Source organism: Diadema antillarum, unplaced genomic scaffold, assembly GCF_040938485.1.
Source record: "Diadema antillarum isolate AM-2024a unplaced genomic scaffold, OU_Dant_1.0 seq00000079_RagTag, whole genome shotgun sequence".
In the NCBI taxonomy this organism is placed as follows: Eukaryota; Metazoa; Echinodermata; class Echinoidea; order Diadematoida; family Diadematidae; genus Diadema; species Diadema antillarum.
The window spans coordinates 2,415,531-2,431,994 of NW_027271172.1; the positions used below are offsets into that span (position 1 = coordinate 2,415,531).

Consider the following 16,464-nt stretch of genomic DNA (forward strand, 5'->3'; position numbering starts at 1 on the left):
TTAGGCCACGCTCTGGAGGTGGTCTCGGCCGCGGCCGAGCCGCGGTCGCGCCCGGCCTTTTTCTCAGTGTAAACGCAAACTGGGCTAAATGCGCGGCCAATTTTAATCTGGCTTCCAAACCCTAGCCTGTACTATTTCGCTATTCAGGATATTAACCACTTCAACGTCGAAAACTAGTATAGTTTAAGGTGGTTTTGTCCTGCAAAGGATTTTCTCCTTCGGCAAAGGCCTTTGCCCGAGCGGCGACTTCGTCGCCACGGAATTCAGTTGGCAAAGGATCTGAAAACCAGACAATACCAAATTGCGTTTCTTTACAAGTAGAGCGCCACTACGACAAAATATTGAAAGGTTTGAATCAAAAGCGCGGCCGCGCCCGGCAGTGTAAACGGACTAAATTGCGGGGCTCGGCCTCGCAATTGAGGTTGGCCTTGGTCGCGGCTCTGCCGCGGCTCGCCCCAGCCCCGCACCGTAAACGGGGTCTAAGTCACTGTACGTACTCAAAAAGTCCGTAAATCGACTTAGTCGCACACGCACAGAATTTCCACTTAGTTTGTGTGACAGAAAAACAAATGTGATCTGAATAATGTAGGCCCAAAAAAGTTCAACTAAGTATCTCATTATAACTTCAAAGTGCTATACTACATTCTTTTCTTTGTCGATCACGGATGACCGACATCTGATGACCCCAAGCGTATCACCTAACTCGTCTTCAGTGTGACGAGTTTCATATCTCGTTTCTTTTTATTCTTCTTTCTTTCTGGACAATTTTGTGTCATCAATATCTCAAGAATGACATTACGGAATAACATGACATTTTCAGGGAACATGTCTCATGACAATATCTAGCGACAAAAAGGTTTTCATGACAGTAACATATCTATGACGTCATCTAGGCGCCATTTTGTGATTTTCGGACCATGTTACATGATCGATCATAACTTCATAACTAAAGGTCATTTCTGTATCATTTTCCGTGGACATTAAGTTCAGGTCACGCTCTATCTTACATTTTAATGCTAATTACTTAGGACATTATTACGCGCGCGTACGCGCGCGTCAAACTTTTAAAAGGCTCAAAACAACTTACCAATGGGAAATCTCGAAGTTTCAGACAATTTTAAGCATTTCGCGCGTTCGCGTACGTCCGCACATTTTCGCGCGTAGTGCGCGTAAGCAAAATGAAAATGCACATTTTTTGACAGATTTGGATTCCTAATACATTAAGTAACAATATCCATTGATTTCCGATCAATTTTGACCTATCACAAAGGAATGCGTTGGCGTCAAAGTTGAAATTTCGTGTGCTCGTCTATGTGCAAATATAGCGAAAAACATGTCTTTGTTTATTTCGCCATAGCTCTTTAAAACGTCTGGTTACCCTATGTTTTTATTGCATATTACAAAAACATATGACTTGGAAATAACGTTTCAAGTATCAATATTTCCATAAATACATTATGACGTCATCATATCATCATCTGAAATCAAAAAAGTGGAATTAATTTTTTTGAGGTACTGTTTCTGACATTCATTTGCTCGTATCTCTGTTGTTTAAGCTCAATATTATCCCAAATTCAGATATGTTGTACTTTGAACATTTGCCTTTCAAGTCCATGTCATGGTTTTGAAATTTGATGAAGTCATCATACCTTAAATTGTGATTAAAGGTAAACATGCAAAATCGGACAAGTTTACGTGTTATGTCTATGGGAAGTGATTTTTTTAAAAACCATGCATTGACTTGACAATTTTTAAGCACCTTTATCTCAGCTGATTTTGCTTCATTTCCTCTGAAACTTACGTATGTTGTAGCTTAGACAATAAGCTGCATCATAATCATGCATTTTATTCTTTGAAATCTCCTCATCAGGTTGACAATTTTGCAATTTAAAACTGAAAATGAGAATGGAATGCGGACGAAACGATTCCTGATTCATCTTTCACGTACATAAGTTTACGTTCCTCTAATTTTCTCGTCGAGACGTACATGGCCGAGTGGTTAGAGGCGTCGTCTCAGAAACGTGAGGTTGCACACGTACGGGTTCGAACCTGACAAGAGCACGAAAGAAATTAATTATTTTTTTTTTTACTTTTTTTCTTCAATGGAGTACGACACCTTCGTCCATGTAGAAATCACGTTCGCATGTAAACACACCTATACGCACACACTCACACAGTATCCCTTATGTTTTGCGTTGGAGACTACACTGCTTTGACTGCTGCAAAATTTTGCATGCTGGGCTTTTTAAACTGATCTAGTATATTGTAACAAAATGAAATTTGTTCATATCAATTTAGTAACACAATGTAGTCGTGGTTACTTTGTGCTGATTTATACATGTAACAAGCTATACATTGTAAAAAAAGGTATTTGGATTGTTCCTTTAAGTCAGTCTTCTGTATTGATGATTATTTGTCAATTAGTGGTTTTTGTGGAGTTTCAGATAGTGATAAAAAGTATGGATGAAAAGTGCAGCGATAATTCCTACAGTTAGTTCAAAGTTGTGTTACAGAGGTTTGATACATACATTTAGCATTGTGTGTGTGTATACGTGTGTATACAGGTTGGCCATATGGCACATTCTAGACAATTAATCTAAATCAATTAGCAAACGTGATCAGCTATGGAACTGAATATGGTACTAATGTATGATGTTAATTATTCTAATTCAACTGTGAAGAGTTTAAAGGGATAGCTTAAGTGTGTGTAAAAATAAAGCAATTATAAGGAAATTTTAGGGGAATTTGATAACCATGTCTACAATTATTTCATACAGGTATTAACAGCTGCCTCATGTTCGAATGCTCGATTGTTATGTCAATAGCAAACTGAAAACGTACGATGAATATGTTATACATTGAACAACTTTCTTTCAAGGCCATATCGATGTTTTTAATTTGATGACGTCATCATGCTAGAAGTTGTATTTAAAGGTACGATACCGAAATCAGCGAAGATTATACGTTATGTCTATGGGAGTGGATTTTTGTTTTTTAACCATGCATTGACTCGATAACGCTCGAGTACCTTTACCTCACTTGATTTTGCTTCGTTTCCTCTGAAACTTAAGTATGTTGTAGCTGAGACAATAAGCTGCAGTAATCATACATTTCATTATTTTTTTTTTTATCTTCTCACCAGGTTGAGAATTTTGCAGCATAAAACTGAAAATGAGAATGGAAGGTGGACGAAACGATTCCTGATTCATCTTTCACATATAAGCTTACGTTCCTCATATTTTCTCGTCGAGACGTATGACTGAGAGGTTAAAGGCGGCGTCTTAGAGACGTAAGGTTGCACACGTGCGGGTTCGAACCCCATAAGAGCACGAAACAAAATACATCTTTTACTTTTTTTCTTCAATGGTGTATTACACATTCGTCCATGTAGAAATCACGTTCGTATATAAAAGCACGTATACACTGCCACACACCCACACACACAATCGCTCTGTTTTGTGTTGGAGACCACATTGCTTCGACTGCAGCAAAATTTTACAGGTTGACTTTGTCAAACCGATCATAGTATGTAATGACGACGACTGAGGTGTTGTACTTTGAACAATTGTCTTTCAAGACGATGTCATTGTTTTGTAATTTGATGACGTCATTACACTGAAAATTGTGATTAAAGGAAAGGTATCAAAACCAGCCGATTATAGGTTTTATGTCTGCGGGACGTATTTTTCCCAAGTTGCCAGAAATGGCATAGCGACCTCAGTCGTTACAAGGCCGCTTTTCCGTCTAGCAATGCAATAGATGTTCACATGGCCACGTTAGTTGAGTGGGCATTGACTTTCCCCCTCTTATATCTATACATTGTTGGGTTTTTTTTTTTTTTGTCTTACCATTTCCGTGGATGACCCGTGGCCGAGTGGTTACAGAAACGGTTTCGCATGCACGCTCAATATAACTTCAAGGTGCCTATATCACATTTTTTTTCTTGTCGATCACAGATGACCGTCATCTAATGACCACAAGCGTATCACCTAACTCGTCCTCAATGTGACGAGTTTTCATGTCTCGTTATTATTTTTGTTACTACTACTATTACTACTACGACTAATAATAATGATATTATTACTAGTTTTATTATCATTATTATTATCATTATTACTATTACTACTACTACTACTACTACTACTATCATCGTCATCATCATCGTCATCGTCATCATGTCCTTCTAAACGGTTTATCTTACTTCCTCCGCCACGTCAAACAGCATTGAACAATGTGTCCAGTCAGTTATTCTGCGCACCACTCCATCGTTTGTGTGTTTGTTTTTTTCATCATGAGGATTAAACTGTCTGATCCCATTTGGACTTGAAGGCATTTGTGGTAATCAAGTTTTGAATGACACTTTTCAATATTTGGGTATGAAAGTAATGCATCATGCCAAAGTTTCCATGTTAACATGACAATATTTGCTGGGTTTACAAGGGTGTTGATATCTTGTGATTCTGTCTTTTCTTTTTCTTAAGAAGGTAGTGACAATGTTTTTTTGCAGCATCGTACGAAGTTGCAGTGTGCCCCCAGCTCACCCAAGCCCCATGCCCTTCTGTGCTGTCAGATAATGGGGCCGTTGTTCAGTACATACCTAAACCCGTGAAGTCGCACGCATACACTTTACCGCAGCTGCCACCAGGAATGAAACTTCCCGAAAACCCGACAAGATACATCTGCACGAGACCAGGTACGTCCTCAATCTTAAATAGGATTTTACGTAATACAACATGGTATACTGGAGCACTGTTCCGTTGTGCGGCTTGGTACAACTTAATAAACAAGCTGTTTATCTGTACATTTTTATCAAGTTCAAGTTCAAATTTATTTTTATTTTCATCAAAAAGTGAAATTATGTACAATTCATAAGCAGAACGTAATAGTTGCAAAATCGTAAATAAAAAAAAAACATGTGAAGATGGGTAACAACATGAAGAAAGCATAATTGTATCGTTTAATATGATAATTATAAGTATGCATAGTACAAATTGAATAAGGATGGGACCCTCAGAAAATACATAAGCAAACTCTCTTTCCAATAGATTAATATGAAGACACAATTATTTGTTCCCTTGCAACTCATGGCACAGATGTTGCTGAAGTTGGTGATGTGGAAAAAGTTATAGAAGATGAAAATCATCTCACTTAAAATACTAATATACATTTGTCCTGATATAAACGTATGAATACAACGTATATGATGTATATTGAGTCTACTTTAGATGTACAATATTGCGAGTCTGAAATTCTCGGTTTTTTTTCACATATTCTATATACGATTTATGAACTGGTTGTAGGGAACACCCGGACAACCGAGACAAGCATTCGTCATCATTATTGTTGAGGAAAGAATATATTTACTTTAGCTAACTTTGCATTCAACTTTTCTGATGTTAAATGAAAGAAAGAAAGATATTATTCAGTGGGGTGAAGGTGCAGGTGCGAGTTTCTTCACTTTGTCTCCCTCTACCTTATCTTCCTTTCTTTCATTTAATATGCTTTGTCCGCCTTGGACTACTTAACATAACAATGTCGGAATTTCGGAGCTTGGGTATTTGTTCCATGTTCATCGTGTCACTGCCGGCAACCAGGGACAGCCTGGTGGTAGTGTCGCTGCCCGAAAAGCAGTAAATGACAGGTTCGAGTCAGATTGGTTCCTTTTCCGACATATTTGTTAATTTTCTGATGTTCTTGGTGGGTTTAATCTATCTTTTGGTTCTCCTTTCCTGTAATCCCTGCTTCATTCTTTCAACATTTTCGTTATTATGTTGTTTAATAAGACACTAACGTTATCATCTTGGCATATATACAATGCAAGCTCTGCTTTTTAGTAGGTTCTCAACATTTCATGATGGTTAAATTATCTGTTCTCTTGATTACGACGTTGTGTCTTGTCTTATGCTCTATGGATTGTGTTGTTATATTGTATTACATCTTTATATTGTATTATTATATTTGTGCTTGAGAATTCGAATAAAATCAAATCATAACTCAAATTAATTGCAAGAACATTGCAAGATATTTAAGTAAAGAAGCTTCAAAAATACTTTTAAGTTACCACGGTAAAAATAATCAAAGGAATAACATAGTGTTTACACATTTACCATCTATTATACACTCTTGTAAAAACAGCCTGCCTGTCTGACCCGTGTCTTCATCAGTCCCAGTGTACTGAGACGGACGACGGTTTCAACTGCACGTGTCTCGACGGTTGGCAAGGCACACGATGTGAAAAAGGTTGGAAACAGAACTTCTGTAGCATAAATGATGTCTTAGTAGTAAATTTAGCTTCCTCTTCTTGAGTACCTTTATGCAGAAGATTACCTCATGCGGTAGAGTCCATTGTCTTGATTCTTTTCAATTATAAAACGTGTGTTAAAAAGAGATGTATAATTCTCATCATTGTTTTCCGTTGGTTTTACTATAATAATCACAAACTAGTTTTAAATTGTGACCTATATACATGGGTGAGGAGTTTTCTTTTATTTGTTTTCGTGTTTATGCATAATTTCATTTGAGATATTCTTTTTTGGGACTTCTGATCACTCCTCTCAGCTGCTTTCATCGAAACTGTCAGAATCCTTGGAGGAAACAGGAATGAAGGGAGAATCGTCTTTGCACCTCGTTACAGCCCAGACAAATTTAGACTCGTACGCCGAAATGAATGGACGGTAAATGCGTCTCGTCTGGTCTGCCAGTACCTCGGATTCCAGGGAGTTTACGGAACAGTTAATGGGAATTTCTACGGCGAATCGTCACAGGATGTGTACGCCAAAGTGGGTGTGGTCAGTTGCCCAACAAATGCCGCGAATATCACCGACTGTTGGATGGACGAAGAGACAGATGATGGTGTAGACGCTACCATCGGCATTGTGTGTTGTTCGGGTGAGATGTTTCAGATTTACGTATGGCAGTTATATTTGCGTGTTTGTTTGTCTGTTCTCATTTTGCATTTGCAGATATGGCTGGATATCCCGTATGCAGCTGTCATATTTGGGTTTCCATGGTGTCCATGCAGTTGTATGTACTTGAGGAGGACCGTATGTCCTATGTATTAGTATACGTACAGCTTAATGCTTATTCGTAGTATAGGATGAAAGACTACTAAAGTTATTAAAAAAGAAATCATGTTATATCCACACACGCACACATACCAATTGCATCTGGAATCTCTCTCTCTCTCTCTCTCTCTTTCCATGATATATATATATATATATATATATATATATAATACATATACTGTATACAATATAATAATTACACTGTACATGTATGTATAGATTCGTCTATATATACGTGTGCGTTTATATGCATAATACTAGTATTTTCATTCATGTATATTCACTGTTTATATATATTTGTTTTTCTTTTTTTTTACTGAACTGAATAAACGGTAAAAAATGTTTGTCTCATATTTTCCCTTAGAGAGTCCCAGCATGTCTCCTGGTAGTCCTCTTGGTCTCGAAAATGGCGCCATTCCAGACTCCAGCATCACCGCTTCATCCTGCCACAGGGATGGCCTTTGCACCCAACATGCTCGTCTCAACGGACCCACCTCGTGGAGTACCAGCGTCCTAAACACATCTCAGTGGTTACAGGTTCAGTTCAGATCGAACTTTCTGTTGTCTGGTATCATCACACAGGGCAGGGCGTCATATGACCAGTATGTCACGTCATATAAACTGTCATACAGCTTAGACAGCATGGTTTGGACTGAATATAAGGATCCTTTCACAGGTAGCGTTAAGGTGAGTTTGATGCCTCTGAAACCAGTGTGTTCACGCTGGCGAAGGTAGGGTTGTGACACACACACACACACACACAAAAATGAGAGCAAATATAACCATCTGCATCATGCAGATGACGAATGAAGAATTCTCTAAATAAAACCAAATTAAGATCGTGAATGATAAGGTAATAACTTTTAAACCCAATTTATCGTGATACTGTGTATACCTATCGCATATTCGAAGTTGTTATAGTGTGGTATAGTAATAATGTTTATAAAAATATTCGTGATTTAAAATTTACGTTCGTGTGAACACCTAGTTAATTTGAGTTCGTCTCAATGTATGCACTTAACAAATACCTTTTTATAATAATTGTTTATAAATTGTTGTCGTTTGTTTACTAGTGGTTTTTTTTTTCAAAACTTTCTTGCCATCGAAGGTATTTCCGGCTAATTATGATAGGACGACTCAAGTAAGACACTACTTCAGGAGAGCCATGGCAGCACGATTCATTCGAATTCATCCACAAACTTACTACGGTCATATGAGTCTGAGACTGGAGCTGATTGGCTATGGACCTTTGCAAGATGATATCGGTAGATATGCTTGATTTTTAGACATGTAGGCACACACTCATAACAGTATATGCACGGTCCCAACTTTGTATCAGGCTATGTCGACACCGCGAACAGGGCAACAATGTAAACACGCATTATGTGTTTATAAAGAGTGTGTATATTAATTTTAACAGAACCACTTCCTCCAGCTGGGCCGTCTGTCAAAATGCGTGTAAATCGAAATAAAAAAGTTTAACAATTTAGAGTGATTGACCGGAGTTGCATACACAAATGTATTATAGATAATAATTGTTGGCATGATTGTAATGGGAATGATCCTAAAAGGTTTGCGAGAAGTGGTTCACTTTACCTGTAGGGCGAAGACTTATTAGTAGTGAAAATGAAGGTAAACGGTAAGTTACAATTTGACTCACATTCACAAACAAGCACACTAACTCCATGTTTTCTAAACTATTTGTTTTGATTGAGGACAGATATCTGAAATATAGCTCATTTCGATTTGTATTTTTGCAGCATTTCCATGTAATTACTCTTTCACTTGTTTTTTTCACAATATATTCACTACGTGTCCATGTTTGCATATTTGAAGTGAGTCTCTGTGCTATGATCTCTGTGTTGTGTTGGTTTGCTCTATTTGTTTGTTAATTATTACTTCCTCCGGTTCCCAACTTGAAAAAAAAAATAGATAGCATTGTTTGATTTGATTGTTTTTATTTTATTTTCATCATAGTTGTACACATAAATGGAATTTCCTTTTGGCAATATTACAGGATATATTGATATACTGATAACAGACATGATTTGAAGAAAGAAAATAAATTATGTATCAATCACATTACCATAAGTTACATCATAGGTATAAAGACTTACACCGTACATTGCATGTTCGTTTTTGTATGAGGCCATTCGCTATGTTTTTATTACAGTTATAAGAAGCACGATTTTTGTGAAAAAAACTTTGACGTGATAATTGAGCTCACAGTTTCACTTCGCACATCTTAATTAAAAAGTTCTTTTGTATAATCAGGCATGTTTGTTTTTAACTGAGAGAACCATCCTTCATAATGTAACATCAATATCCATAATCGCTATGCAATTATATGGTGCTTGTGAGCCTATCCGCTTGGTAAGCGTGCCTGTATTTGAAGAGTTTGTTCGCAAAAATCTATAAGTCCATTTTTGAAGATTTTGAAGTACGGTTTCTGTCATGAAGTACAAAATAAGACTTTTTAAATTATATATTGGTCGTTACATATAAAGCTACATTTTTAAAGTTATGGTAAAAAAAAAAGCAAAAATTTTCTTATTATTCTCTTTATTTTTCCTGACCTTTAATCGCAAATATCTCCATTTTGGCAAATATGGACTTATCGGTTTTTGCGAACAAGCTCTTTATTTGTTGATACTAATAGAAAAGGTGGTTAACATTATCTATACAAAAATGAAAGCATGTACGTCCACTGAAGTGGTAATTGATGACCCAATTCTGGTCAACTAGTCTACACGCAAACCCACTCTCTGTTTTGAACATGAATTTCATGAATTGTAACATCGGGCAAGCTTGTGCATTATGCTACGTAAAAAAAAAAAATAATAATGAAACGCCTACAAACTATTGAAAAAGAAAAAGTGAATTGTATCATTGCTCACATAAGCCAATTGTGAACTTTCTAATGGTCATTGATTCTAGCCGCCATTGATCACAATAGCGAGCTCTGTCCACTTGATCGAGGTGTCCCTCTTGGGGTCGAAGATGGTCGGATTCCTGATGCCAGCATGTCGTCTTCTTCTACGTACAGCCATATTACCCTGCCGCAGTATGGCAGGCTGAAAGGCGAACATGTTTCAGGAATTCACTCGGAAGCATGGAAACCACATAATGATGATCAAGACAAATGGCTGAAAGTAAGGACTGGTCACTCCCTATCCTTTCACGAGATAAAAGTTGATAGCGGGTTTTCTTAATACGTGCTTAGCATTTCGCATTTACAATCACATTTCATTCAATACATAATAAGGTCAAGAATATCCAACAAGAAAATACTCTCAGCACGCATACAAACACAAATACATACAAATAATCACATTATGCATAGTGGGCATTCACACACGGATTAAAAGATATCAATCTCAGATTTAGAATTTCCTTGCACATGAATATTCTAAGAATCAAGTGTAAAACAAAATAACTCTTAAGATGATTTTTATCACCATCTGGAACCCCATCCCAGATTTTTTATTTTTGTCCACCACACAATGTTGACATTTGAGGCAAGTTTATACAGAGGTATAAAGTGATGATAAAACAAATTAAAAATAAAAACGCTTATTGGTACACATGTATGCATCAGGCTATTAAACTTAAAGCAATTCGTCAGAGACACAGGGAGCATAATATGTAATATTATTACGAGAACATGCACGTGAATATTGTACATTATGATATACATAAGTACATTAATCACTGTGAAAAATAACTCGAATGCCATTTTTGTGTAATTTTAAAAGCCTTGGCATGTTATGTTCATTGCACTTTGCCCAGATTTTCATACAATAGTTCTAAAAGGGTAGAATTAGAGGATGGGATACACTCTATAGGGACATCTATATGAAAAAAAAGACATAACAGCCTATCAGTCTTCTTGGTTAATGAAAAAAAAATCATATATTAAGGTATGACTGTAGTACACAAGGTACCGCGCATTAATTTAGATATTCAATAATGTATTCACTCTTCTCTCTGTGTCCAGGACTGCAATTTCTAAATTCAAATGTGCTTAAAATAGGGTATCCCATAATCCCTTGAACCACATACAAATTTACAAAGGGATACCATAACATTTAGTTAGGATTGGTATAGAGGTTTCAAGGATGTATTCCTTGTGATTTGTCCATGATCAGAGAGAAAAGTTGTGAAGTATTTTCAGAAATTTATGCCATGTCAATCTAAACTTGAGCCTTTTGATTTTTTTTTATTTCAGTCCTTTGTTTCTCCTCTCATTTCAAAGTAAGTTCATTATTCTGAGACGGAAAACATTAATACGCAAGAAAACTATAATTCTTTGGAAGTTGATTGGTGATTCGATCAATTTCGAAAATGAGAAGATGCTTGTGTAGTCTGAGCTTAGGTCATACATTTACACCAAACAGTCAATTAATGAATGTTGTGTAGTGTTGCATATCAATTTCGTAACTTTCATTCACGCGTCCGTCATTTTCAGTTGATTCAAATTTAAAATGATAATCATCAAATCTAAAACTTTTTAAAACTCTACAATACATATTTCTATCATCACATAACAATATTATACAGGGCCTACTAAATGAAATTGGAAAAGGTGGATAATCCCTTTGATATAATGCAAAAACGGTTTAGTGATGAATAATCAAGACCTAACATTTATTTTCAGTCAATTTCAAATTCCTGTCGTAATTGTATTTGCCTGAGTTGTAATAATAATAATTGTAATGAAATTTTTATAGCACATATAACAAATGAATTTTCCCTATGCGCTTTACAATCTCATCTCAAAACACACTGTAATTAACAATGTTATTTGTTGTGCATTGCTTTGTTTGTGTTTTTGCACACACACACACACACACACACAACTATTACTTTAGATCGACCTGGGGGAAGAGTTCATGGTTACAGGCGTTGTTACTCAAGGCAGATCAAATACTGGACAATGGGCAACGTCCATGCACATCTCCACCTCCCTGGATGATACCAGTTGGGTTTTTGCAACCGACCCGCTATCCCGTGGACCCAAGGTAGAGCTATACGTTTCCGACTTGCACCATAACTAGTGCATGTGCCTTTTTTTTTCTTTACACCGAAAATCATGCTTATGCAAAAAGAAAAATAATAATGAAATAAAGAAATACTGGAAAGAGGATAAACGATAATACGATATTAGCTGTCAAACCACACAACAATTTCAAAAAGCAGTATCTAATCTTACCAAGTATAATGCAAAGTTCAATTCAAGTTTACTTTTTTTTTATCATATTTCCATTTTCTCCATAATGAAATTAAATTGAACTGAAATGATATTACAAAGCGATTGACAGTAAAACAAGAATACTAAATACATACAACCAGATCTTTAAACTGAAGAAGAAAGAAGAAAGAAAAAACTTAACACAATTGTATAATGTGACCGTGCACCTCAAAACGAACATAAAGTCGCACACACTGATTTTGCGTGAGGACTGAAAATAAGTGAAATGGTTTAACCTAGCCGAACTTGACTTTTTCACATTTTCTGAAAGAGCGGGTCTTCTTTTACATTATGCTAAAATTTGGTATCATAAAACGGGCAGGAAAGTGTTTTTTTAGCAGTTTATCTCGAACATTTTTGGTAGAATAGTGTGATTAGGTGTGTCTTTAGAATCCCCTTTTCATTTCTGAAAAACCTTGTTCATACTCTTCACTTTCAACTTTAATAACTTTTAAAAAGATAGTGCTACTGCTTTGAAAGTTGGCGTTAATTATGGACAGAACATGTTGATGAGGCATGCTTAATTTCAGTTTAATGTGATAATCCCTTCATTGTTGTTACTCTGATGGTTTACTTCCTGTTTTTTTGTCCCATTCATCGCACAGCCAGCACGGTTTGGTAAAGATTAAGCGCTTGAATAGCAGGGCCTCTTTTCTCAGTTTACACTTTTCCTGAGTTTGTGCTTTCTTTCCAGTATTTAGATAGGTTAGGAGAATCCATTTGATTTGAGTTATACATCATTTTAAAGCTTAAAGTCTGCTCTTTCAGAATATGGTCTTAACTAAAAATTCATGTCTGGCGACTTTTTGTTTGTTTTGAGGTGCAGGGTCACATATGGTCATATCATCTGGATGTCACAAGTAAATACAATATATATATATATATATATATATATATATACATATATCCTGGTCGCTGATGAAGAATGCGATGACTAACCTGTTTGGTGTCTTGTTTCTAAAACATGCGCTTAATTTCCTCGCCAGGATAAAGCGTTTTAATGCCATTTTAGGTTTTAATCTCATATATATATATATATATATATATATATATATATATGGGGCCTACATAAAAGCTATAACGCTTGTAAAACTGTAGGTTCCCGAATTCATAGGCATGAAGTTATACCCAGAACGGATATGTTTATCTTGACCAACTACAATTATACCGGTACAAAAATCAGTATAAAGAATGAAGTGATGAACCTCATGAATATCGCTCAAACCAGATTGTACAGATCTCACCGTTTTTGAAAAACAATGTTATACGTTTAATAAAACAAAAGTGGGCAGAGAAGTCTCATGTGTCCTTGGGTAATGCATGCAAACCCCAGGTTTTCGCCCCATTATCTCTAGTGTAAGTTGTGGTCTGACTGTTTAGCTCAAGTTTGTTTTTCTTTGTGTGTGATATCATATCAGGTGTACCCAGCTAATTATGACACAGACTCCCACGTGACTTCGTTACTACCTAAGCCGGTGAGGGCGCGTTACGTCAGGTTCCATCCAATCACGTTCAGGAACTATGCATCGATGAGAGTCGAAGTTCTAGGCCATGATATTTGAGGGCTTCTTTGTATAATCATCCATCTCGTGGATTATCTAATTTAATTTTATTTATTTGTATCATCTCCTTTGTTTATGTCCATACTCGTAATGTGTTGATATCTCAATCTGAAAACCTAGGATTCCATGGATATGGATTTTTTTTCCTTAAAGTTGAGTATAGATAAGTATTAGTTTGACTAGTATTTTTGATGAGTTTAGATGAGTATAGACTTGGAATAATTATGTTTTCTCCCCCAATAATGATCGTTGATTATGAAATTGCATTTTTTTTTTTTTGCTGTTTTGAATTATCAGATCATTCTTTCCATGTCTATGAATTTTTGAATTTGTGTAACATTATACATGAAAGTAATTTCATGTCTGTCTCCAGCAGTTATTCCCATCATATCAATTTCTGTGTCATCATGATATCACTTTATATCATTGAAATAAATATTTTTAGTGCACTTACTAGTAATCTTTATACTTAGGTTAGAAGAGCTTTTATTTCTCATATCCCCTCCCCATTCAGAACAGTGCAAAATACATGAATTTAATTAAAACGAAACAAAAACACAATACAACAAAGTTTACGAGTTGTATTGAGCTCATAGCTCATCGTTTATTTTGTAGATTTTCACTTAACTCCCCTCCCGTCTCCCGCACGGTAAAAAAACAGTTATTGACTGGTTGAAAACCTTAATCATAGCACTATAGTAAGAGATTCGCTCTTGCCAACTATTGCCGTGGAGCTACTACTTGTCTTACTTTCTTATCGTTATTGACCATTTATCCTCTAGTGCCACCACTCTCTGTCTTTTTCTGATGCACTTTTTTGCAAATATGTGTTGGACAAAGGACAGAGTACTACTAGATCAGATATCGTGTTTCTTCGAAAGTACTCATAATATCTAAATGTGAGTGACGTAACATGCCACGATATACGGTGGAGCAAAATAACGATTCCCAGATTTTTCTGGCTAAACCAGAGTGTACAGAATAAATTGTGGCCAAAAACGTTGTGGTAGGCAAAAAAGAAAAAAAAATGATCGAGGTCTTATCAATACAATAAAGCATTAATTGCAATATGAAATGATTACGATTCTTGAATGGCCGGGCGTGAAATGTGTGCTTATAATATATCTGTATTAAAAGGACTATATGTTTGCCTATATCACTGTAAAGTAGTAGTTTCTAACGAAAAAAAAAAATCCTCCAGGACTCTTGTTTCCTACTGATCACACTGATGACACCGACTAAATTCGTCATGAGTTACTGTTATAAGATTATATAAAACAATGAATTGAATGTCGTGTTGTCAAAACAAGTTTAATCGGCATCACGTGCGTTTTAGAATGGCGAAATCTTTATTTTTCTGGGGATATGAAGGTTACAGAAGGTTAATTCGTGAAAAAAAAAATCTAAGATGGTAAAACACATTTTACTCTGGTTTGAACTTTTTGTCACGCATGCCGTAAAAAGTGGACATAATGAATAATGTATCATTATGTTTGCGTCGTATTTAAATGACAGTTCCGTGTCTGTAAATAAGTATGCAGTCCTTACATGTATATAGTGAATGAGTGATGGAGATAGCATAGATGTAAATTACACGTGGTAATTAACAACATGATATGTGATCAACAAACTTACAGTAAGTAGATATACAATCATGACAAAAAATCGTGTCATATTCCTTGTAATAAAAACAAGTTATAGGTAGTATTGCATGCATCATAAAGCTATTGAATGTGAACTATTCTGCGCGTATATATGTTGCAGAATTGCTGTCTGTAAAACACTGTCAGAGAATGTTATGACTTCTGTTATCGAATTTTCTGTCAGGCATTATATGTATAAGTAGTAATCATAAAGCTGTTAAGGACTCTAGCGTGGTACTTTAATTACAATGTATTATCTATTATTCAGCGTGTAGTGAATGAGTGATGCAGATCTTACAGGCTTTATGTCAACTTGTGATCTCTATTTCACAATATGCTGTTTGAGCAAAAAGAAAATTGTAAAATTTTTTGTTGTAAAGAATTATTGTGTAATAAAAACAGATAGAATAGGAGATGAAAATTACAATTGCAACTTAACAAGATGATATCTGAGCAACAAACTTTTTAAGTAGATATACAATCATGTAAAAATTGTTCGAAATTCCTTGTAATTAAAAGAAAAATAGGTGGTATCGCATGCATCTCTCGTATCGCAGGAGACTTTTGAACGTAAACTATTCTGCGTGGATGGAGATTGCAGCATCGCTGTCTGTGAAACACTGTCGGTGAATTTAATGACATCTCTGGGTTTGAACTTTCTGTCAGACATGTCGTGAAAAGTAATTATAATGTTGTGAAAGACGCTATAAACACCGTGCTAATGTGAAAAGTATCTATTATTTAGGGTGCAGTGAATGTGTGATGCGACTGTACAAGCTAATGTTACTTGCACCTGCTACTTGACAACATGTTGCTTGAGCTACAGAATTGGTACTGTGCTGACTATCGTGTAATACTAGGTGTTTCAAAAAACATTTTCCACTTTTGATCATTAATAGCTCAAAAACTATTCATCTAATAAAATTGTCATTGATATAAATAAT

The 16,464-nt window shown here is 35.8% G+C and overlaps 1 protein-coding gene across 1 annotated transcript; it reads left to right on the top strand.

Moving 5' to 3' along the window:
* Positions 1-4,647: 4,647 nt before the first annotated feature.
* On the top strand, positions 4,648-13,877 carry LOC139726087 (lactadherin-like). Its single transcript, XM_071637168.1, has 7 exons — positions 4,648-4,693; positions 6,136-6,240; positions 6,559-6,888; positions 7,429-7,751; positions 8,173-8,329; positions 10,002-10,216; positions 13,734-13,877. The coding sequence occupies exons 1-7, from the start codon at positions 4,648-4,650 to the stop codon at positions 13,875-13,877; spliced, it is 1,320 nt and encodes a 439-aa protein (XP_071493269.1).
* Positions 13,878-16,464: the final 2,587 nt, after the last annotated feature.

Excerpts from the sequence above, each read along its gene's own strand:
- LOC139726087 (XM_071637168.1), top strand. The coding sequence starts at position 4,648 with ATGAAACTTCCCGAAAACCCGACAAGATACATCTGCACGAGACCAG. Across the intron at positions 8,330-10,001 it reads ACCTTTGCAAGATGATATCG|CCGCCATTGATCACAATAGC; the intron begins GTAGATATGCTT and ends CATTGATTCTAG. Across the intron at positions 10,217-13,733 it reads ATCAAGACAAATGGCTGAAA|GTGTACCCAGCTAATTATGA; the intron begins GTAAGGACTGGT and ends ATATCATATCAG.